Source organism: Danio rerio, chromosome 22 (assembly GCF_052040795.2).
Source record: "Danio rerio strain M-AB ecotype USA chromosome 22, GRCz13ab, whole genome shotgun sequence".
Classification (NCBI taxonomy): Eukaryota; Metazoa; Chordata; class Actinopteri; order Cypriniformes; family Danionidae; genus Danio; species Danio rerio.
The window spans coordinates 11048191-11071710 of NC_141042.1; the positions used below are offsets into that span (position 1 = coordinate 11048191).

General features: G+C 37.7%; 2 protein-coding genes across 3 annotated transcripts in view; one reads left to right on the forward strand and one right to left on the reverse strand.

The window, feature by feature from the left end:
* Window positions 1-23520, forward strand: part of cenpp (centromere protein P) — a 73181-nt gene that overhangs the window by 49274 nt on the left and 387 nt on the right. Inside the window, 2 exon segments of the mRNA NM_001003555.3 lie at window positions 21078-21157; window positions 21266-21357. Of these exon segments, the coding sequence (NP_001003555.2) occupies window positions 21078-21157; window positions 21266-21357 (172 nt within the window).
* On the reverse strand, window positions 565-12584 carry ecm2 (extracellular matrix protein 2, female organ and adipocyte specific). Of its 2 annotated transcripts, none has more exons than XR_015521702.1 (10): window positions 12346-12584; window positions 9632-9890; window positions 6891-7079; window positions 6102-6812; window positions 5778-5893; window positions 4520-4655; window positions 4197-4354; window positions 3669-3934; window positions 3232-3613; window positions 565-1375 (listed from the first exon to the last, which is right to left on the reverse strand). XR_015521702.1 is itself a non-coding variant. In XM_087303923.1 (10 exons), the coding sequence occupies exons 2-10, from the start codon at window positions 9879-9881 to the stop codon at window positions 1207-1209; spliced, it is 2196 nt and encodes a 731-aa protein (XP_087160049.1). In that variant the 5' UTR covers window positions 9882-9890; window positions 12346-12584; the 3' UTR covers window positions 565-1206. The 2 variants fall into 2 exon arrangements, 1 of the variants encoding a protein (XP_087160049.1); XM_087303923.1 differs by having other exon boundaries at window positions 3232-3558; window positions 3795-3934.

Here is a 23520-nt window from a genome sequence, read left to right on the forward strand (position 1 = left end):
TAATGCAATGTTTTGGTCTTTTGAACACTTGAGGAATCTTGATTAATTGGTGGCTTTCTACATCTTTGCTTGTTCTCTAAATATAGAGCAACATTTAACTGCGTCCAGACACCAGGAGTAGGCATTTCAGCTGTTGATTTACCCTCAAAATAACAATAAATAAAAAGCATGTGACCCGTACATGAGTCATTGAAGCATGGAAAGCTTCTGAGCAGATCCCCTTCAGGGGTTTTTTGTCTATTCTTTCACTTTTTTAAGTCATCAAATCCCAAGTTCACCCTCAGAGGTATTTTTTCAGTAATCATCTCCCGTTTCACTAGCCATAATAGAGCGATATCTTCGAAAAATCTTAGAAGGAGCTGAAGACTATGATGTCATAGTCAGATCATTTACTGAGGTCATTAGTGTGATTCTGCTGCATTTCCATTAGCACAGTAACGTTTATAGATTGCAGATGTTTTAAACGGGCTTATTTTAACAAAGGAATCAAATTTAGGAAGTCTCAGTTTAATTGAACTCGCATTAAAATTAACAGCGGTGTGAATAAAAGACTTACAAGACATGTAGGAAAATGGGTTTTATTGATGCTACATTGAAATCTAAACTACACAAATACAAATCCATGGTCATTTAAATGACTTGAACCATGTAGGTATGCTTCCATTATGCGTCACAGTTCATTCAGTAGTAAACGTCCTTATTGGTTCTGTCTTGGTAGAAAAATGCATTATGTAAGCAGGTTGATGTTGGCAGCTTTCTTTTACGAAGACTTAAGAAAAAGCCATGCATCCTGTTTTTCTTCACTATATGACAGACAAACTTAATACTGTTATTACAAGAATAAGATACATCTCGATATAGTTCATAAAGTTACAGTCTGTTACTTTTTTCCCTCTTGAAGTATTGTACAGTTTATCCATGCACTCTATAAAGACACGTCTAGACAGGTGGAGAAAAACGCGGGCGTTCTGCCATGATCCTCGAGGCGGTGATCAAGTCCAGTCTCATCAGACTTCAAATTCAAGCTTATTAAAGCTAATAAAGCAAGACATGCCAGACAGAGATTCAAATGTATGAATTGTTTGGTAGCGTTTTCATTTTTGAACCCCCCCCATAAAATAATATTCATGATAACTGCATCTTCGCAGGACTCAAATCTGTTTTTACTTCTTTAGTGGTTTATAATAATAGCAGATAAGATTCCAGTTACTTAATCCTCTGAGGCTTTAAAACAACACTGGAGTAGGAGCGGACGCAGGAGAAAGCCGTGGGTGGGATTTTTCGTGGGTCAATGAAATTGTTCTCGAGGCGAACGGCGACTAGATGAGAGTCATCTTCACTCAAGGGGTCACAGATGGCCTGTTCTGGTACATGCCTGTTGGATAAAAGTCACACAGATATCTCACTGCAATGAAAAAAATACTAGTTGAATTGTTTGTTTTTATAAACAAAATGTTTCCTTAAGCTAGGACTAAAAAGTTCTATGACTTTATGTATAATATGTAAAGTCCTGTACAATTACTGCATTGACTGTTACTGCAAGTAAATGTAGAAATGTGGAATTCAGAAGCCTTGTTTTAGTGACAACGGGTCATTTACACAAAAAAAGTTATGGTTTTGACTGTTCATAACAGTTATAGTGCAACCTATAACATTTTCAAAAACGTTTACTTCCTTATTTTTGTATGTGCTCACCTGATTTTTTGTTTAATGCCATGTCCGCACTAATATGTTTTCATTTAAAACGCATAGTTTTCTTTTTGTTTCGACCTTTTGTTAAGACTGAGACTGCGTTTCGAAAATTCAAAAATTTTACTTGTGTGACGCATTCATGTGACCAATTTTGCTATCACGGTGGACATGTAGGCAGATGTTTTGGATGCTGCCCGTTTTTTTTAACAGCCTTATCAAACATTAATTTCAATTTGTACATGTTCCTTATTGCCTCAGCAACAACTCTACTTCACTGTCAGCCTATTTTAAAAAAAAAATCTGTGATTTTTCTTTGACATTTAGCCATGTTTCAAAGAGATGGAAAGTAAATAAACGTCTGATAAAAGTGTCTTAATCCTGTGTTCCTCCATAATAAATTAATGACTAAGAATTATGTTTTTAGTGTGCATGATTTTTTTAGAAAATAATTTAATACGATAGTGTACATGGAGCGTTTTGAGACAAAAACAATGTTTTCACATTTATCTAGATTAGCGTAGATGTAGCCAAAATGTGTAAAGGCTGATCATTTTTAAAACGTGTAAATAGGAAACATTTTAAAAATGCAAAGAAAAAGCATTTGCGTTTTTGGCTACATTGTTGTCGTGTAAACAAAGCCTAATTTAGGTTCTTAATGTTAACTTTTTTAATAATTTCAATAATTAGAATTTTTAGATTTCATAAAATGTTTCTGCGTGGCTTTGGTTGCGATTTGTTGAAAAATCTAGGACTGGATTAAAAGACTTGGTTTCCAACAAACTGATTCATTAATTTTCCTTCAGCTTAGTCCTTTTATTAATCTAGGGTCGCCACAGCAGAATGAACCTCCAGCTTATCCAGCATATGTTTTACCCACTGGATGCCCTTCCAGCAGCAACCCAGTACTGGGAAACACCCATACACTCTCACATGCACACACATACACTATGGCCAATTTAGTTTATTCAATTCACCTATATCGCATGTCTTTGGGCTGTGGGTTAAACCGCAGCACCCAGAGGAAAGCCAAAGAAATGCCAGCTGGCCCAGCCAGGACTCAAACCCTCGACCTTCTTGCAGTGAGGTGACAGTGTTAACCACTGAGCCACTGTGAATCTTGCAATAAGCTGCTGAATAATTTTGAGCAATGTTGCACTCCTGTTATGAGCTTTGGTGATATTACAGTTTGGGTATGGTCAGTTTTACGACAACATGGTTTTCTTAAACATTGTAGAAACATTAGTATCATGTGTCATCTATCGATTAGTGCTAATGTCAAATTCAGATTTTTCCAACAAAAGTGTCCTTCACATAAAAATCAGTTTATAGGATTTCATAGACAACACAGGAATTCGGGTAAGGTCTAGTTTTTTAAGCTTTTTACAAGCTGTCCGAACATTGCCAGTAAATGAATACATGGAAATTCTACATACAGCCTGTTTAATGGAAATATTTTTGTGTTTGGTTAATTTTTATTTTTATTTAGTCAGATCATTGTGTCAGGAAATTTTGACTCTCTGCAAGAGGCCAACGGCATACCTGATTTTGTTGTTGTTAAGTCGTAGGAAATGTAATGTGGTCATCTCATTAATTCCCATTGGAATAGCCATAAGGTGGTTATGGTCTAGACAGAGTTCGGTCATAGTGTTGAGGGTGCCAAAGAAGGACTCTGGCTCGACGCCGTCACCGTCTAGCTTGTTGTAAGAGAGGTAGAGGTACTCCAGGCCAGGCTCCATGTGTGCGAACACGTATCCAGGAATGCGCTCAATCTGATTCCCAACCAAAACCAGGTGAACCAGCGACTTTGGCAGGAAGGATGGAACCAGGTAGAAGTTGTTATACGAGAGATCTATAGATTCCAGGTTCCTTTTGGACACAAAGAGAAAAGCAGTATAAGTGTTTTCACTTTTGCAGAAAACTGCTGTATTTTTTGCCACATTTTATACTATCCATGCAGCAGTCGTGTAACCAAGGACTAAAGTAGAAATGACAGCTCTTAACAAATTCTGTTCATTCATACTATACAATTCTGGCAGAACATAGAGCAGAAAGGAACATTGTTTTGCTTAATTTGAGTACTATTGTTCATGGTTAGGACACACCTGTTATTGATCCAGGCTAAAGGCGCAATACCTGACTCATCTAGTTTATTATGTCGTAGCACAACAACGTTGATGTTTGTAGTGTGGTTGAATGCCATTTCAGAGATGTCTTCAATCAGATTGTTTTCGAGGTATAACTCCTAAACAGAAAGGAGAGGATGAAGTAAATTGTGCAGTTTTTACTGAACTCTACTTGCTTGACATAACCTATAAACATGACTTTAGCAGCTTCAAATTACTCTGTGGTACATTGGTGGTGTTGGTTTGCCACGATTGCTGTTTTACAGTTGCTACCTGGTTTCCCATAGGTATTGTAAAACCAGCCCACAAGCGTGTATGTAGTTAAATGAACAATAATGTTTGACAGAGTCAATGATTACTTTATTTATTGATCAAACTTACCAGTAGAGATTCTGGAAGGCCCTGAGGAATGGTACGGAAATGGTTTCTGTTTAGCCGAAGGTAATTCAACTCTTTGAGGGGTTTAAAGGCCTGCGGATTCACATTACCTTCACTGAGCAAGTTCCCCTCCATTTCCAAAGTAACCAGACTGCTGAGACCTTCCAGGAATTATGAAGCAATTTGTGAAAATATTGTGTTTTCAAAGTACAACATTAGGTAAGGAACATTTCATGCTAGTGTTTGCTGATTAAATGTCAGCATTTTTATAGACATAGCAATTACGCTAACCTTTTACACAAAGCAATTTTGCATAACCGTTTTACCTTCAAAGCTGTTTTCTTCGATTTCTCTTAGATTGTTCTCATTTATCTTTAGCTCCTGGAGTGTTGATGGGAGTTCGGTGGGAATTTGTTCCAGAAGGTTTCCATCCATGTACAAGCGAGACAGTAGTTTAAGACCCTTTAATGAAAGTTACATAAAAATCACGCCATTAATCTTTAGGTGCGAAAAATAAAGGTCAAATACAATATGCTTTCAAATGCTTCACTGAAAGTTTTCCACTTTGGTTTTCTGGACTTATTACCTCTAATCATTCATTTGTAACACTTATGACTGCATGGGTATCACTCCCTAGGCAAACTGAACAAGCAGATGTTTGAAATATTTTTTACCATATGCCATATTCCTATCCCAGGCTTACTGATGAATTGACTCAAGTAGGGTATAACTGTATGTATGCTATATATATAGAATTTCCAAAACCTTTTTAAAAGATGATGTGCATGTTTCGACTGGTTGGTGCCCAGTGAAAATAGGAAAGACTAGCGTAGCAGACCCTCTGTTGTTTGTCTTGAACACATGCCATGGAATTTTGTTTTATTTGACAGTCTGCAAAAAAGCAGAGCTACAAATTTCAAGTACAAGTGGGCACAGTGTTTATATTAGAGTAGGATTTGTGAAACTTCTGTAAGTGCTGTATGGTTATAAACAGAGCAAAACATTGGAGAAGTGTGTAGCTTAGCACTGCAAGTTTGCAGATGGTACTGTTTTGCACAGCTTCTAACTGTTATGGAACAAACATTTTGCTTCTCTAACTCAGCTTAAGTTCAGCTTGAAGACATGAAGTTCTGTTAGGGAATTTTTGTATTATACTACCCTAGTAAATGCACACTCAGAATAGGCTTGTTTACACCTTTTATTTTTCATTTTAAGCAGACTGTTAAAAGAATTCCAACAACATTATGTAAGATCTGACATTTGATACCTTGGCCAGCAGCCCTGCAGACTGTCAAGATCACATTATTGAAAACACGCAAATTTTGGGAGCTTTTAGGTTATTTCACACCAAGTCTGGTGCAACTAATGATTGGAGCATTTGCAATATTTGCACCAATTGTCAGCTATTTAGTCTTATCCTAAATATCTGTGGAACATGATTGGTTTTTATCCAAGCAATTGCAAATTTGACTAGGCAGGAAAATTGCAGTTGAATCGTTTTGGGAGGTCGAAATGTTTTTCTCGCCAGAAGGGTGTTTATGTGTTCCTTAATGCAGCATGCAGTCACCTTGTACCGTTACTTACTTTAAATGCTTGTGGGTCTATGCCAGACGAATGAATCTTGTTTTTCCCCAAGTCTATCCACTCTAGGTTGGGAATGCCATTGAAGGCTCCAGCAGGGATGGTTTTGATTTCGTTCCCTGTAATTTCATAAAGCATAACAAGTTATCAAAATCAGCCTCACTGGGATCTGTATACATGGACGTGGACTCTGTAAACACTTGCATATGTACTGATTTATCTGATTCGGACTTAATCTTTTGCATGTGTCTTAGGTAAATGATCTAAGATCTATTGCAGTGCCTGTATCCATTTACGACCTAAAAGAGTTTACGAGGCCTTCCTCACCCTGCAGGTTGAGTGATTTGAGCTCAGGGATGGACAGTGGAGGAATACCCATCAGTTTAGCATTTTCACAAGTCACAATGACATCAGAGATGGTGCAACCTGGAGGCAACAATGTGGTGACCATCTCAGATTCCTCTTCGAAGACATCTGGTCCTTCCTCGCCTGTTTCAGTGTCCTCCTCGACTGGTTCGCTCGGCTCTGGGAGTGGTAGAAGAGAAGGACTTGCTTCTTTAGTTGGTTGCACTAGTGACATTTGAAAAACATCCCCTCTTAACCAAACAATGTCCTCATCTTCAGTGGCCTCGTCTCCTCTGAGTCCTTCCTGGGCTCGTTCGGCTGCTTCCTCCAAAGCCCTCATCATCTCTCTTTGCTCCATCTCTAGCCTACGTGCCCTTTCCTCCTCGGCCCGTCGCTGCTCTTCCATCTTTTTCTTTCTCTCCTCTGCCGCCGCTTTCTCCTCTTCTTCTTCTCGTAGCCTTCTTTGCTCTGCCTCTTTTTCTTTGGCTTCTTTCGCCTCTTTTAACTTCTTCTGTCTCTCAGCTTCTTCTTTCTTCTGCTTCTTCCTCTGCTTGCGTTCAGCATCTTTTTTGCGTACGCGTTCTTCTTCGTCCTTTTTTAGCCTGTCTTTGTCTCTGCGGTTGTGTGATATTTCGATATAGGGATCGGCTAGATCATTGGGAGTGGGAGGGTCACCAGAAAATTCGTCAAGAACTGAGTTCAAGAGAAAAGCAAAGATTAGATTAATTTGCTAGTGCTATGCAGTTTTGTAATGTCACTGTTTTTACAAACCTTGGTCAATGCAAATTGGACAGCACTCTCCCATTGGTTGAAATTTGAGCTGGCACTGTAGAGTGGGACACAGTATTTGGTCACAGACGACCTCACCCTTAGAGCACAGGCAACTCACGCATGGTTTTGGTGACCATGCAGTTTGATCGTACATGGTTATACCTCGAAATACACAGTTCTCTGATTTTCCTACAATATTTATAGAAAGAAGAAAAAAGTATGTAAATATGATTACTGCAACATCTCTTAAAGCAACACTCCCCTTAAAAAATAGGCTCATTTTACAGCTCCCCTAGATTTAAACCATCTTCATTAAACCATTTAAACCGATCTCTGGCTCTGGTGGGTGCATTTGTCGGATTAGAGCATAAGCATGTGGCTCAATAATTAGAATAATTTTCTTATTTACATCCTGACTCTTCTGTAATTACATTGTGCACTAAGGCTGATGGAAAATGAAAAGTTGCTATTTTTTAGACCAGGGGTGCCCAACCCTGTTTCTGGAGATCTAACTTCCTGCAAAGTTTAACTGCAACATTGATCAAATGCACCTGCCTTTAATTACCAAGTGCTCCTTTAGATCCTACTTAAGCTGCGGTCACACTGCACTTTTCTCCCCATACTTCCATTCATACGCACAGGAATGCATCAGACCGAAAACGCAAGCTTGTGTGACAAGTTTCGCAGTTTGCTGCGTTGGACAGTTCAAGCTTGGTGAATTCTGACCTGTGAAATCGCATCATGTGACTGGGCGAGACCAATCGAAGATCAAACATGACCTCTCTAGACAGAAATTTAAAATATGGACCAATCGCTTGCTTATTTAAATGTCTAAACATCTTGTTTTATCCCGCCCCTTTTTGCAGCGCCATACAACATAATTTTGCACGCACAAACTTTAATGTGACTGCAGCATTAGTTGGTTTAGCTGTGTTTGATCAGGATTGGATGCTGAACTCTGCAAGAAGGTAGATCTCCAGGAACAACCTTTTTTGCCTATTGCCTATTTTTTTTTTTTTAAGTGGTGCATTTCTTTAAAAACATTAAATTCACATCGCTTAAAAATTATGACCATCGATTTCTACATAAACTTGGAAATCAGTGTCTCATTTGATATTAGTTGCTGTGATTTTGTTTATGTGTCAACCTCATTTTGTTTTTTTCAGTGACAACTTGAAAATCTTTCTAGGCTATTCCTTTTATTATGTATATTATTATTATTATTGTTTTTAAAATATGCAATTAAAATAATTAAAGCATGTCAGTGATTTAACCCGCAGTATGCATTTACAGGGCTGTTCGGAAGCTAAATTGTTTGTTAATTACCATCTGGCAATGTTTTTATCCCATGTGGATAACCAGGCTATAAGGCTATAAAATTGCTAAATATATCAGCCCACTGCAATACTGTTTTCTACATGGGATATAAGTGGTGTTCCTATCTTTATTAACATACAAAGATGCTAGCAGTCAAAAGTGTACACATTAGCTACACAGTATAAAACTGGTCTATTTGGAAGTAGTGTTTTTGTTTTTATGTGTTCTTCCTCTTTTTTTAGTCTTTCACTTGCAAGAATTACAGATCTGTCATTGACCTTAATGCTAAACACTAAACATTTCATGATTTTGCTCTGGTTCAGGCGGTTGTTTGCGTGTTTTGAAATTGCATGGTCACACTGTCACATGTTGCCAATGTATAATCATGTGGTCAGTGTTCAGACCTGAGCTTCACCACCCTGGCCAGAATGGTCATGTATTAAAACCATACAAACTAACCACTCTCTTCCAAAACTCTGTAGGGCATGTTGAAGACTCTCAACGCGTACTTGAATTTCTATGCATTTTCTAAGCAGTAAAAGGAACAGATATGCATTCACAACATCTGCTATATTTAAGGAAACAACTATTTGGCTTAAAGTTCACCCAAAAATTGAAATTATTTTGTCACCCTTGACTTCCAAAGTGCTGGAAAATTGTAATTCAATTCAATTCACCTTTATTTGTATAGCGCTTTTACAATGTAGATTGTGTCAAAGCAGCTTCATATAAAAGATCATAGTAAATTGAAACAGTGTGGTTCAGTTTTCAGAGTTTAAGTTCAGTTCAGTTTAGCTCAGTTCAGTGTGGTTTAATAATCACTACTGAGAGTCCAAACACTAAATAGCAAATCCATCGATGCGCAGCTCCACAGATCCCGAACCATACAAGCTAATGGTGACAGCGGCAAGGAAAAAACTTCACCAAATGGCGAAAGTGAATAATTAAAAAACCTTGAGAGAAACCAGACTCAGTTGTTTCTCCACTGGCCAAACATCTTGTAACCGTTGACTTCCATAGCATTTGTTTTTCCAACTATGGATGTCAAGGTTTACAGGTTCCAACATTGTTCAGTATATCTCCTTCAACTGGTTTGGAAGAAGTCAAGGGTGAGTAAATAATGACAAAATTTGCATTCTTAAGTGAACTGTCCCTTTTAAGCACATTTTGACTTAATAATATCACTAATTGGATTCCAATCGGACTTCTGTTTTGTTTTGCAATACTCTACGTCACAAAAAGGTAGTGTAAGTATCAAATTTTCAATGAAAGGCATACAAGCACATTGGATTTCTACATGAAAAATCTTTATGAACACAACAGAATTTGGCATCAGCTGTTTCTTGTTAAAGTTTTGCCATATTCTCTCTAAGTTCTGACAACTTGACAAACTACAGTCTCAAAGTAGCTTTCCCAACACTGACCTGCAGTCACTTCGAAGTTTGGCTTCGGCTCCTTCGTTTTCTTGTAAGACTCCATGAAAACGGATCTGTCCTGTCCATTACTTTCTGGCGTTCTTCCCTGCTGCAAACTGATATTTGACGTCTGCTTTCTGGCACGCTTGGGTCCGACACCTCGTCTTTTACCTTGCACCAAGGGACGTCTCTGTTCATTCGCGAGGCTGAAGGTTAGACAGGCCAGCAGTGACATTGCCAGAATCAGGTTTGGTCTCATGACTGAACCCTGCGGGATCAAACACAGAGGCATCTCAGTGCTACGTGTTCCTTCATATAACTCTGTTAATGCATACTGTCTGCGCACACATTTCCATAATGATAAGTTACGGCATTACAGGTGATCCAGCCTCTAACAGCTTGACCCTGGAAAGCTAGACGGCTTTGAAGGAGAGTAGCCTTGAACACCTTTACTGTAAGAGAGTAAAACTGTCATTTAGGTGAGCGATGGGTGGTGTTTAGAAGACTGCAGGAGGTTTTAAGTATTATGTTTAAATATAACAATCATAGCACAGATTTTATTAAGGACAGACTTGGTCTTGATTACATTCAATCTCAGGTTGTAGCAATGGGAACTACGACTCATTTACACAATTCTTTCAAAAGGTTTATAACAGTAACGTCATCACGTCAGTGGCTCCAGATATTCCTGTGTGCCATGTTAAATGATCTAAAACGTTCCAGTAAAGGCTTTTTGTGCGCACATATTGCTATTTATTATGCTTTTCAAGTTTTATTAATAGTGTTTATAGTCAGTTCAATCAGCTCAGTTTGTAGCAGCCATAATTTAGCTCATAAAACAGGCATTTAGATCCTATAATTTGTAAGACTTGGCTGAAAAGTTTTTTTTGGATGTTGGTGCGTCCAAACAATCAACATCATTAAAATTCTAGGTACATTCAAATGCAACAGTTTTCAACACATTAGGAGTCAGATGTCTGAAAGAGATGATTAATAGTTTGATGAAGTGGTTGGTCATCAAAATTCAGAGATTTGAGAAATTTTTAAGGCAATTTTAATGGAATGTTAATGACTCCAAGTGCAGAAAATTAATAGTTATGATTTTAAGTATACATTTAACTTATTTATGATGCAATAACTGAAACTACAGATCTCAAAACGTGAAACTTGTTACAAATTCTCTAATGCGATGAAATTCTTAATGTATTAATTTGTGGAATGGTAATGATTTGATTGATTAATTGATTGATTGATTGATTTTATTTGACAATTTTACCAAAAAATATACAAACAAGTCCAGTTAGACTAACTCATATATATTTTAAAAACTGTCGAGGATAAAATACACAAAAAATTTGCAGGCTTATTTCCATTGTGGTCCTCGAATATTCTTAAAAAATGGACGAGCAAATCATTAGTGGATTGCAAACATCAACAGCTCAGCAACTCGGCACAGCAAAAAACTTCAACTTTTAAACAACCACTTTTTAATTTCCCTTCTAAAAACACTCTCAATTTGAATCTCTTTAAAAATGGTGGGCAAAATATTCCAAACAGCAGAGCTCGTAAACAAAAAATAATTTCTACCTGATTCACTCTAGAATCTGTATGGGTAAATATCCCTGCTGCATGCTCTTGTAGAATGACTGTGCACCTCGCTGACTAAAACATAATTAAGAAAATATTTTGGGACTGTTTTCTTTAAAATCTTAAAAACCATCACTAATTTTGAAAACTTTACCCTCTTCTCAACTTTTAAAAAATTACTTTGAAGATAATGTTCCTTAATAAAATGTGTCAGTGGAGGAACTTTCAAAATAATTATACACAACTTATTTCAACCTTATGTAGAAATAATTTGTCAAATATTGTCTACATGTCAAATATGTACAATCTGTCTACATTTTGAACATATTTAATAGTTCAAAAATAAATAGCAGAATGGTAATTGAATGGTTGATATTTTATTGCGAACAAACTCTTGAAGCTGCATTAAAAACTTTAAACTTGTTAAAATACAAATACATTTCAATGATTTGCAGCAAAACTGCCTGTTTCAGTTTATACTTCCACCCAGTTTGAAGTTCTTGCAGAAGAAATGCCAAGCCTAAAGAGGAAAAGATGACAACACAGATTACCCGGACTTACAGTAATGGGAAACAAGAGTAAAATCAACAGCTGAGCAATGCAGATATGCTACAGAAGGCGTCTACAAACGTCAATCTGACCCTCAGGCAAAGTCATACGGTTAGCATTAAATCAGAGCTGCGGTGGGATGGAGGGGAAAAAAGGGGGGTTTAATTAAGCTCTTTAGGATGACCAGGCTCAGATGGAAAGAATCTATAAAAACCAACAGCTTTAGACAAAGAACGAGAGGGGCGAAATATACTGCTGCGAGTAAAAACATCCTGGAGGGGCGTAGCATGATTCAGGGTCTCCCTCTCTCAACGCTGTAATGAAAACCAGGTACAGTAAAGCCGTAAGCACTTTTACAGTCCTGCAGCTGTGCTCCGGCGACTATTTCCCAAGACGTTTGTCGTCAGTGTTTAGCAGAGAAGTTCCAAAGTGCATGCAAAGAGAAGTTTAAATCTATAAAGCCCTTAATAATGTGACATGCACCCCGTAGAAGGAAAAAAGAAAACAATTAGTGTTGCACAAAAAGTGTTTTACGACATTACTGAGGGTGAGAGCTGAAAGAGAGGAGAGAGTCGTTTGTACGTTACCACTGGTTTCGGGCGGTTTTGCGAGGCCAAATATTTCCGCTCTTTCCCCCAAAAGCTGTGGGATTTGCCAGCAACGCAAGAAGTGTGTGTGCGTCTGCTCCGCAGCAAGAACGCTGATAAATGTCAAAAACAGACGGGGGCTGCTCTAGCGTTTAGTCGGGACTCGCTCGGGCAGAACTTCTCCAGTTCAGTCTCGAAAGTTTCAGCCAAATGAGGGTTGTGACAAGATACTGCCTTTCTCAGGAGAAAGAACTTGGTGATTTTGTGCATCCTAATTACTAGGCTAGCAAGGCTACTGTACTCAAACAAAGAGGTGGCACCTGGCTTGTCATTAGCCACCGTGTAAAAACTCTGTGTAAGTGCAGAAAATGAGCTGTAAATGCACACATTTCAGCACAAATAAGATGATCAGAAGACGTCTGGACTAGTTTTCTGGATTGTTTTTTCATGTTGACCCCCTACTACCCAATGGGACGCCCCCCATCTCTTGTTTCAGAGGGTGGGTATGTTGAGCTGGAGAAAAAAGCTGGTAGTGGTCAGAAAGTTGTATGCTATAATTAGACTTGAAGCTCAAATATTGGGCTGTAAACCACATCATTTTACCATCATTTATTAGCATTATTAATGAAATGAGGTAATATGGCTCGGATTCACACAAAAAACGCTGATATCAAACCAAATTAAGTTAAAAAAAAAAGAAAAAAAGCTACTTGGCTAGTTAGTTTGTATGTCTTTTCTGTGCCAATGACAATATTTCCAAAAGAAGCTAATCAGGCTTTGCGTGTCACTTGCAAACTGCTGTATGATAAGATTTATGAATAGGTGAACGACTATGTTTTGGATTACTTAGTGTAATTTCTCTGTTGGACTTTTTATACTCTCAATAGTCAAACCTCTGTGCATAAAATGTACAACAATTTCTAAAGCAAGATCACACGGTTTTCAAAAGATAAACATTGCATGTTTTTGTGGCTAGGAACGCGTTCACACTTGGGAGGTTTGATTCAATTAAAACAAACTTGGGTTTGTTTGAATACGGTTAAATGCTGACATCTGTGCTAAACAAATGGATTGAGAGTTGACAAAATGGCTCTCTATCCGCATATTGACCAAACAAAGAGAACTGAGGTATAATTTGGCCGGTTTGGCTCAATTAAATCAAAATCTCGTATGAAAGCTCTATTGGTGCAGGTAATCTGAATAAGTGTAAATGCTGTCATCTCAACCTGTACGATTGAGTACACTGGGATGACATTTGCTTATCGTGAGTGCTTTTCAAAATGTTTATTAATTATTTAATATATTTATTGTGTCGGTTTGCACACTCGCATTGACACTTTTTGTTTAGTCATGCAAAGCCATTTAGTGTGCATGAAACAAGTCAGACAGGACTGCTTAGAACTTTTTAACTGAAAAATGAATACAACACAGCCCAAAGACTTCCATACAAACCAATAACAGGACACAATATTACAAGATACCACCATAAACACACTGTATGCTCAAGCATATATACTTTTCTTTTCATTTTTGCAGAGTTCAATGCAGGTACAAGAAATATATCACCTTGCAGCATCTTCATTTGTGTAGAAACAGTGTGAACACGAAACCAATTGAATCATGTGAACAGTAAAAAACGATTAGTTGACAATGTAAAACAAAAAAAATTGGAGTAAACCCATTGCTTTGAAAACAATTAGTTAGTTTTTATTTAAAGTGAGTAAACCCCGTAGCCTTAAAATAGTTAAATGAATGAACTATGTGCATTATTACAAAATTAAGTCAACTAAACGGTTCCAAGTCACAATATGTAGGTTTCTCCACTATTTTTGAGTATGGTCAACTTATGGTTAGGCCAGACGGAATGTGGACGTTTTTTGCTATATCTGCAGAGAATTTTGGTTAAAATCTGCAGATTTCTACAGAATTATTTTGGGAATATCATAACTAAAACCTTAATATGTGAAAAAAAATTTTTTTTTACTTTAATGTTTAAAATGCAAATCCAATTAGATTCACATTATTTGGTAAACAAAGCAAGTGTATCATATAATATCTCTACTAAAATACAAAATATTACTGTACATACATATTGTACATAATTCAGATGAACATTTTCATATTAGTCAATAATATTACTGTAATTAATTTAAAAACTGAATAAATACAGATTTACACACATTTACTCAAGTAAATAAACTGAATTAATGATGGGCTAAAAATCTGCAAAATTCTGCGCGCACAGATTCCGTGTGAGCCTACTTATGTTATATAAAGATGCCTGAAGATTTGGATAATCAATTTTGACTTGATAATGTTTACGAATTAAAATGTTTGAAAATTGAAAACCATTTTGAAATGGAAAACATGACAAAATGCTCTACGCATTTTAAAGTTCAACGTTTTTAAAAATACTTTTAAAGAAACGTCATAATGAGCAGAAACCACCATCAGTTTTTGAGGTCAAGCGTTGACAATCTAGCAGATGGATTCTAATGGAGAGCAGAGTTTGAGACATTATGCCAGAGCTTTCAGAATTAAACAATCTCCAGAAATCCACTGCATTTTGTTTTTTGGCCTCCTTTAGATTTAGATTGAATCAGTTTAACAGACTATGTGCATTGTCATCTCTTGCAACATCTCATCCAAAAGATCAGGGGACAAATGGTTTTCACATCATAGTCCTCACCGGTCCTTAGCGGCAGCAGTGTTTATGGGTAAATTTAGAGACGTGGATCAAAGAGTGTCTGGTGTGAAATTAATAGTGTACAATCTTTCAACACGGTAGGATGTTTTGACTTGCCATCAGGTAATGGCCGGAGCTCTGTGACTCAACAAACTGGAATGAACAGCTGCGATGCTTTACTGTTTGAACTTTCTTTACACTCGTTCCTCGTCTTAATTTGAGCATGATTCACTGGTATACATGATTGCGAAGAAAAAACACAATCTTCAGTGTTTATCATCACAAGAGTCTGCCTCTGAAATGCCATTTCATTTCATGTGACGTCAATGAGCACTCTTATTTTTCAGTGCCATCCCCTCAAATCACCTGTCCTATAAAAACCACCTTTTTCAATATATTGTCCCACCCCATTTTTGCATGCACTGTTCTATCAAAGAAGTAAAATGGTTTGCCAACGCAACGTCATGTTGGATTCCTTGCGCAGTGCATTCAGATCTTGTTAAGGTTTGGAAGTTCTTCTTGGACTGTTTGGATGTTGACTCAACCAACATGGCGCTCTTTCCTTGAAGAAACTCGCTGGAGGATGTTGACTTAAAAAAAAAGACTCTTTCCACATGCGGATTCCGTTGGTTAGAATGGTCTGTATAATGTCACGGACCATTTGGGATGTACTTTGAGACCCAGAAGACTTTTTCACACACATGCCTAGCACCATGATAATGCCTTTCAAAAGGCTGGACTGTATTTTTTGTTGCATTGCAAACGTCTCTTTCCACTGCGGTAATGTCGGTTTGCTTCAGCATCTGGTTCACTATATTTCCTTATGGAACTTTTTGCATAATGGAAGATTTTATGTTGGGCAAGAGTACTCAGCAGTGGCATGTGTGTGTAGTCAGCGGTTTTATGTTTCTGGGTACCTCAAAATCGCCCTTGAGGCACTGAGATTTATGTTTCAGCTTTGGGTCATCCACTGTTAACTTTTGGCGTGAAGTAAATAACGCAACCTGGATCAAACATTTAACTCCAGTATTTCTGAAATTGTACTTTTGAAGTCTCAGAGTGAAGCCAGTTTTATGAAAAGTTTTCCGAAATATTCAGACACTGTTGGCTTCTGAACAAGCCCATAGACTCTGGTTGTTCTGTCTGGCGTTTTAATAACTGTTGACAGGGATCCGTGGGGAGCATAACATGTCGTTCCAGGATCAGACAATAGAGGTATAGAGTTCAAATAATGATTGGGTTGCGTGAAGGATGCTAAATTAATGGCTTAGTTCAAGGAAGGCTCGAAGCCTTTGGTCAGAGCTGTGTCACGTTTACTGAAAACAGCCGTGCCTTTTAAATAATTGTTGACCATTTAGCTTAACAACAAGCTAGAAATTGCTTCATGAGGTATTAAAAACATTTATGGGAGTCAAATGCTATGATTATATGTTAGCTTGCCAAATAGATTCAAAACAGTTATTGTAAGATGTAAAAGAAGTACACAATCAGAAATAAAGGTACAAAATGTGTCAATAGAGCCATACCTTTTCAAAATTTACATCTTTGTACCATACAGGTGAACAATAGTACCTTTAGATTACATTTTTGTACTTTTAAGTTTCATCTTTGTTCCTTTTAAGGCAGTGGTTCCCAACCTTTTTTTTTTTTTTTTTTTGCCTGAGACCCGCTATTCCCCGGAAAAATATTGTAAGGCCCCTCTCCACATTTAATGATATTATGGCTCATATAAGTTTGCAGTGATAAAAAGCCTAAAAGGCCGCCGTCATTTACGATCTCCAGCAGTTGATCTTCTTCCACAGCCATGCTGGATTCACCTGATTTGTTGACAAATGGGTTGCGAATCCATATCTTGGCTGTTGGTGGGTCATTTACTAGGTCTTTTCCCCTTAGTAAAGAAACTTTCCAAAGACGTCTGTTTCTTACTCACCAAGATGTAACCTAGAGAGTACGGTCATTTTTCAAAATAAAAGACTTTTCAAAATGAAAGCTCATTCAGACTGGATAAAAAATAAAACGGAAATAATTAATGATTTCTTGTGCAGCCCAGTACCAATTGATCCACGGACCGGTGTGTAAGGAATACTGTTGTAGGTGATAAAATAAACCAAGGCAACATGATCATTCTCCTAATTGTCCACTGCTAAGAAATTTTTAAAATATGACACGAGCCCCCACAAAGCTCGCTGAGTCCCCCTTGTGGGCCAGGACCCCCCTGTTGGGATTGGTAACCGCTGTTTTATGGTACTATGAGGTACACATTTGTACTTTTTAGGTGTTATTATATTCCTTTAAGGACCTGTTAGGAACAAAAATATGTACCTTTTAAAAAGATACCACCCCATTGACAGATTTTGTGCCTTTATTTCTGATAGTGTACATAAATATGCATAATTTTAAAGGGATATTTTACCCAAAACAATATCAATAGTTTCCCTCATGTTGTTACAAACCCCTGAAACATGTTAGAATATTTTAGATATTTCTCGTCGTCCTAGCTCATCCAAAGTCCAGAATGATACCAAAAAAAAGATCAAATACAGAAGATTCACTCAGAATAATATCAACCTATGAAAATACTTTTTTTTGCGCACATAAAACAGTTTTTTGCACACACAAAAATAAAGAGGCATGCAGTCTGTTTTGAGGATGCTTTTTGGTACCATTTTGGACTTTGACCATCTTTGGACTCTTACTGTTAATTTTAAAATACCTTCATTTGTGTTCCCAAGACCAATAAAGGTCTCTGGGGTTTGGAACAACATAAGGGCAAGCAATTACTGACATAATTTTCATTATTAATATCATATTTCATCTCTTTAATGTTCTGTGCAAATCTATAACTACATTGTTGAACAATTTTACTTAGGCCCAATCCCAATTCTACCACTTAGCCCTTCCCCATACCCCTCTCATTTTGCACATTCACATGAAGGGGTAGGGGTGTCTCAATTCTCTATAGCTTGAAGACGTAGGGCTAAGAGGAATGGCTAGATAGCCCTTGAAATAGATTTTTCAGGACCACACTTGAAACCAAGGGGTACGAAAATTTCCCAGAATACACCAGCTACATCGACAGCATAGCTGCACACGGAAGTCAGGAGATGTACAAATTAGTATTTTTTTGTCATTATTTTACAACAAACAAGCACGTTTTAATACAATTATAACCACATTCGGGTTTTACCATCATGGTTTTTAAATAAACCTCTAAAACTGCAAAATTTCGCTGTCTACAATCCATATTATTAACTCCTGTAAGGCAGTCCCACAACATTTTCACACTCGATGACACTCGAATACCCTGTCAGAAATATCTAGTAGCTGGGAATGACCTTTTTACAGTGTCTGCTATAATGTTAGTGTTGTTTTTGTGCATTTATAAATGAATAGGGCCACGGTGTAAATGCACAGTACAGTTACGATCTTATTGCCTCATTATATTGAACTACAGCTGAGATCATCGATCTCATTTGAAGCAAGAGATCGCAATGAAATATGATGACATGTGCAGGTGATGTAGTGGTGTCCCATTTCATAAGGGTCAATTTTTAAGCCCTTCCTCTACCCCTTGGCCCTTGAAACAGAGTGTTAAAGAAACAGAGGGCTTCAAACGGGGTAGGGGTACAAAAATAGAAATGGGATTGGGCCTTAATACTAATTACTTAACTTTAACTTTAATTAGCGTGTACGGGTAAAACTAACAGTGTTAGGCACGTTCCTTTAAAATTGTAGTTAGTTAAAGTTACTAGTCATCTCTCTTAAATAGTAACTCAGTTATTAACTGAGTTACATAATTATAAAAGTAACTAATTACCAGGGAAATGATTGCGTTACCTGCTTTGTAATCAGGGAAACAGTAATTAAATTGATTACTTGATACTGAAAAAAGTATCACCATTAGTAACGACGTTTATTTATAGCACCGTTATTCTCTTTACTGAAAACTAAACATCTGCAAAAATGTAAATGTGTCTCTCTGAGAACGCAACTGTGTTTAGTCTCTTCAGAAGTCTGAAAGGAACATCACAACCTCACAATTCTTGTTCGAGAAAGTCTCATTGTTTACCAGAGGAAACATCAAGTTAATGGTGGAACTGACAGTATTTCCCAACTGTGTATTGTGGGAATTGAGGGGAAAAAAATCTGGAAAGTTTTTGATGTCTAATAGGAAAGTCTGATGGATTTATCTAAGGGGTTTATAACGCTCACGTAGGACTGCTTGTGAATGTGCAAATTAGCATGTGTTTTTAATCATCCGGCTAAAATGCAGACAAATGAGGAGTTAAATTTAAGAGCGGCTTCATTAGATGTCCTAATTACTTATAAAAATATACAGAGCTTCTGTATGTCTTTTAATACGGAATTAAGTGTTAGGGCAAGTAAGGCTATAATTTCAAACTTTGTATTTAGTGGTTTCTGCAAAGGACAGAGAGCTGGAAACATCTTTCTTCATATACTTTATTATTTACTGTCAGCAATAAATGGTTCTGTGTATTCAATTTTCTCTTCTGTGGGTCAATGTCCTGAAGGCATTTCTTAAACTCACTTAAAATATTCATTCATTCATTTTCTTTTCGGCTTAGACCCTTTATTAATCAGGGTTATCCACAACGGAGTGAACCAACAACTTATCCAGCATATGTTTTACACAGCGGATGCCCTTCCAGCTGCAACCCAACACTGGGAAACACCCATACTCACTCTTTCACACACATATACTATGGACAATTTAGTTTATTCAATTCACCTATTGCGCATGTCTTTGGACTGTGGGGGAAACGCACCCGGAGGAAATCCACGCCAACACCGGGAGAACATGCAAACTCCACACAGAAATGCCAGCTACCCACTGTGGCACCGTGCTACTCTCACTTGGAATATCAATTGGGTATTTCATGTAAAAGCAAAACTTTTTATATAACTTCAAACCTGTATACCTATGAAACTTTGACAGTATAATCAGCTAACTAGAAATGCATACTTCAGCTTACATTTATGAGCATGACGCCTGCAACTTTTGTTTCTTTTACACTAATGATGTTTACATGGACGTGGTATCAGTGAATAAAGGATTATTTTTGTACAGTCCTTTGCACAACAGCAAATAAATTAAAACAGCTTAATGATGTCTAGGATTGTAATCAAGTACATTCCCCTCTCCTATCCCTTAAGCTTTTTTGCATGGTCACTGCAGTAGCTCACTGCGCTGCTGTACTTATGATGCAGAGGGCGTAGGTTCGAGTTTGCACAGTTCCATAAAACAGATTAAAGCAATGTAAAATCAATGTAAAACTAAATGGCTTTGATTCTTACATTTGCTTACAACACTATTGGTTGGGTTTAGGTCAGTAGTTCGCTTGGAAATCTCTACGACAAGTCCCACTGTCTCATAAACTTGCACAAGAACAATGTTTATCTGACACGTATATATCAAAATGTATCCTAAGAACATATTTCAGATTTGCAAAAACATGTAGACAGTGGATTTGTCATCTGAAATGTCCAATGAAGCATTCTCAGTGCAACGTATTTTACAATTTGCAGAAACCTAGATTGTGGCATGGATCGACTTAATGAGCCTGGGTTATTTTTAAAGCTTCCGTTAACCAAAAAAAAGTTGAAATGATCTCAGCACTTGAATTGCACGGACCAGTTTTTTACATTTATATATTTTTGTTTAGTGTTTTGGAGCCTGAAGGCCCTGGTGTTCATTAGGGCTGTGAAAAGCCTTGTGTATGCTAGGCAAAATGATTTGGTGTAAAAAAAAATTTAATTTTTGAGCAGGCAATTTCTCTAAGACATCAGCATTTGTCTTTAATGTTCAGCTCTGGTTAGTGATAGACTTGGTTTTAGGCTGTTTACCCTCCTTGTTTTGGAGCAAATGCTGCAATTCCATTACGTAATCTTTTAATATGTAAATTACTCCACATATTTCGTTTCGGTATCAGCCAGTGTTTTGGATCCAAGTTGCTGTGGGTCCGATGGAATCTGTCAAGTCTCTTTTGTTAATTTATTTAACACACGGGTGGTTTTTGCTTGGCAGGAGAAGTACCCAGACGTGGTCAACCTTCCAGAGGGATGCAGATCAGAGATCATGATTATACGAAGTCCTCAACTTCCAGGGTAGGTTCCATCAGCTGAGAAAATCGAATAGAAACTGCAGTTTATTACTTGAATCACGTTATAGAGTCAAGAAATCTCCAGATTACATGGTTGAAATGTGTTTCTCAGGATCTCTATGACTTTATTCTGGAAGATCCACGTCTCCAAGGAAGGAGTGGTAAAGCCGTTGCTTGATCTACTGCTGAAAATGCCAGATCAGGGTAAGATTAACTGGGTGATGAGTAAAATATAGATTATATAAGAGAGAATGTTGCTTCAGGATTGAACTGCTGAATGTACAATATCAGTTTTGCTTTGTTTTTTCATGCAGTTTGGACATTAGTTTACATGACAAAAGCGTGTGGAGCATGAAAACAAACTAATATTTTAAAATAATATTAATATCACCCTAATTTAAACTAAAAATATTTCCAATTTGTATAATCCAGATGTCAAAGTGTATATTAAACATGTTCAGTCTAGAGCATAGGTCTCAAACTGGATTCCTGGAGGGCAGCTCTGCAGTTTTGCTCCAATCCTAATCACCTGAACACAGCTGATCCAACTATTGAAGGTGTTCAAGGCTACTAGACACTATTAAGCAGGTGTGAGTTGGAGGTGGTTGGAGCTAAACTATGCAGAGCTGCGGCCCTCCAGGAATTGAGTTTGAGGTCACTGGTCTAGAGGCATGAGTTAGTTCTTCATAACCAAAGCAAACACATCATGCATCTGTGGAATAAAATAGAACTTAAAAATAGTCATGGGCAGTGGTCAAATATACAGTGCTGTCAGTATACAATTATATTTGGTGAAACATTTGGTCAGTTGTGTCATTTGAGCAAACACCAAGTTTATGTAAGATCAAACATTTACAAGAAGCCACCAATTATTTATTAGTTATTTTAGCATGCGATGGTAGATATGGTATGGTAGATGTGGTAGTAATGGATGATGGTCAAATATAGTGTTTTGATGTTGATTTACTGAAATATGTGCCTGAAATTGCATCTACTTCACGCTGGAAATAGTGAAACGTGAATAGACTTGGACAAAGCTAAATATACACTTACTGCTCACTTTATTAGGTATGCCTGTCCGACTGCTCTTTCTTATTTCTTATCACCCAATCACATGGCAGCAGCTCAATGCATTTGGGCATATAGACATGGTTAAGACCATCTGCTGCAGTTCAAACCAAGCATCAGAATGGGGAAGAAAGGGGATTTAAATTACTTTGAACATCACATAGTTAGTGCCAGACGGGCTGGTCTGAGTATTTCAGAAACTGCTGATCTACTGTGATTTTCAGGCACAACCATCTCTAGGGTATACAGAGAAGGGTCCGAAAAAGAGAAAATATCCAATAAGCGGCAGTTCTGTGGGCACAAATGCCTTGTTGATGTCAGAGGAGAATGGCCAGACTGGTTAGAGCTGATAGAAAGGCAACAGTAACTCAAATAACCACTGATTACAACCAAGGTCTGCAGAAGAGCATCTCTGAATGCACAACATGTCCAACCTTGAGGCGGATGTGCTACAGCAGCAGAAGACCACACCGGGTGCCACTCCTGTCAGCTAAGAACAGGAAACTGAGGCTACAATTTGCACAGGCTCACCAAAATTGGAAAATGGAAGATTAGAAAAACGTTGCCTGGTCTGAGGAGTGTCGATTTCTGCTGCAACATTTGGGTGGTAGGGTCAGAATTTGGTGTCAACAACAGGAAAGCATGGATTCATCCTGCCTTGTATCAATGATTCAGGCAGGTGGTGGTGGTGTAATGGTGTGGGGGGTATTTTTTTGGCACAACTTTGGGCCCATTAGATATTTTCCTGGCACACTTTGGGCCCCAAATAATCATCGAGCCACACCATAGCCTACCTGAGTGTTGTTGCTGACCATGTCCATCCCTTTATGAACACAGAGTACTCATCTTCTGATGGCTACTTCCAGCAGGATAACATGCCATGTTATAAAGCACAAATAATCTCAGACTGGTTTCTTATGACAATGAGTTCCCTGTACTCAAATGCCCTCCACAGTCACCAGAACTCAATCCAATAGAGCACCTTTAGGATGTGGTGGAAGGGGAGATTCACATCATGGATGTGCAGCTGACAAATCTGCAGCAACTGCATAATGATATCATGCCAATATGGACCAAAATCTCTGAGGAATATTTCCTATACCTTGTTGAATCTATGCCACAAAGGATTAAGGCCATTCTGAAGGCAAAAGAGGGTTCAACCCAGTATTAGTAAGGTGTACCTAATAAAGTGGCTGGTGAGTGTAAATTTACAGTTGGCACAATTGACTAATGAAAATAAAAAAAATCCAATCTATAAAGTATATTAGATGTGTTATTATTAAGCAGTTCATAATTCTG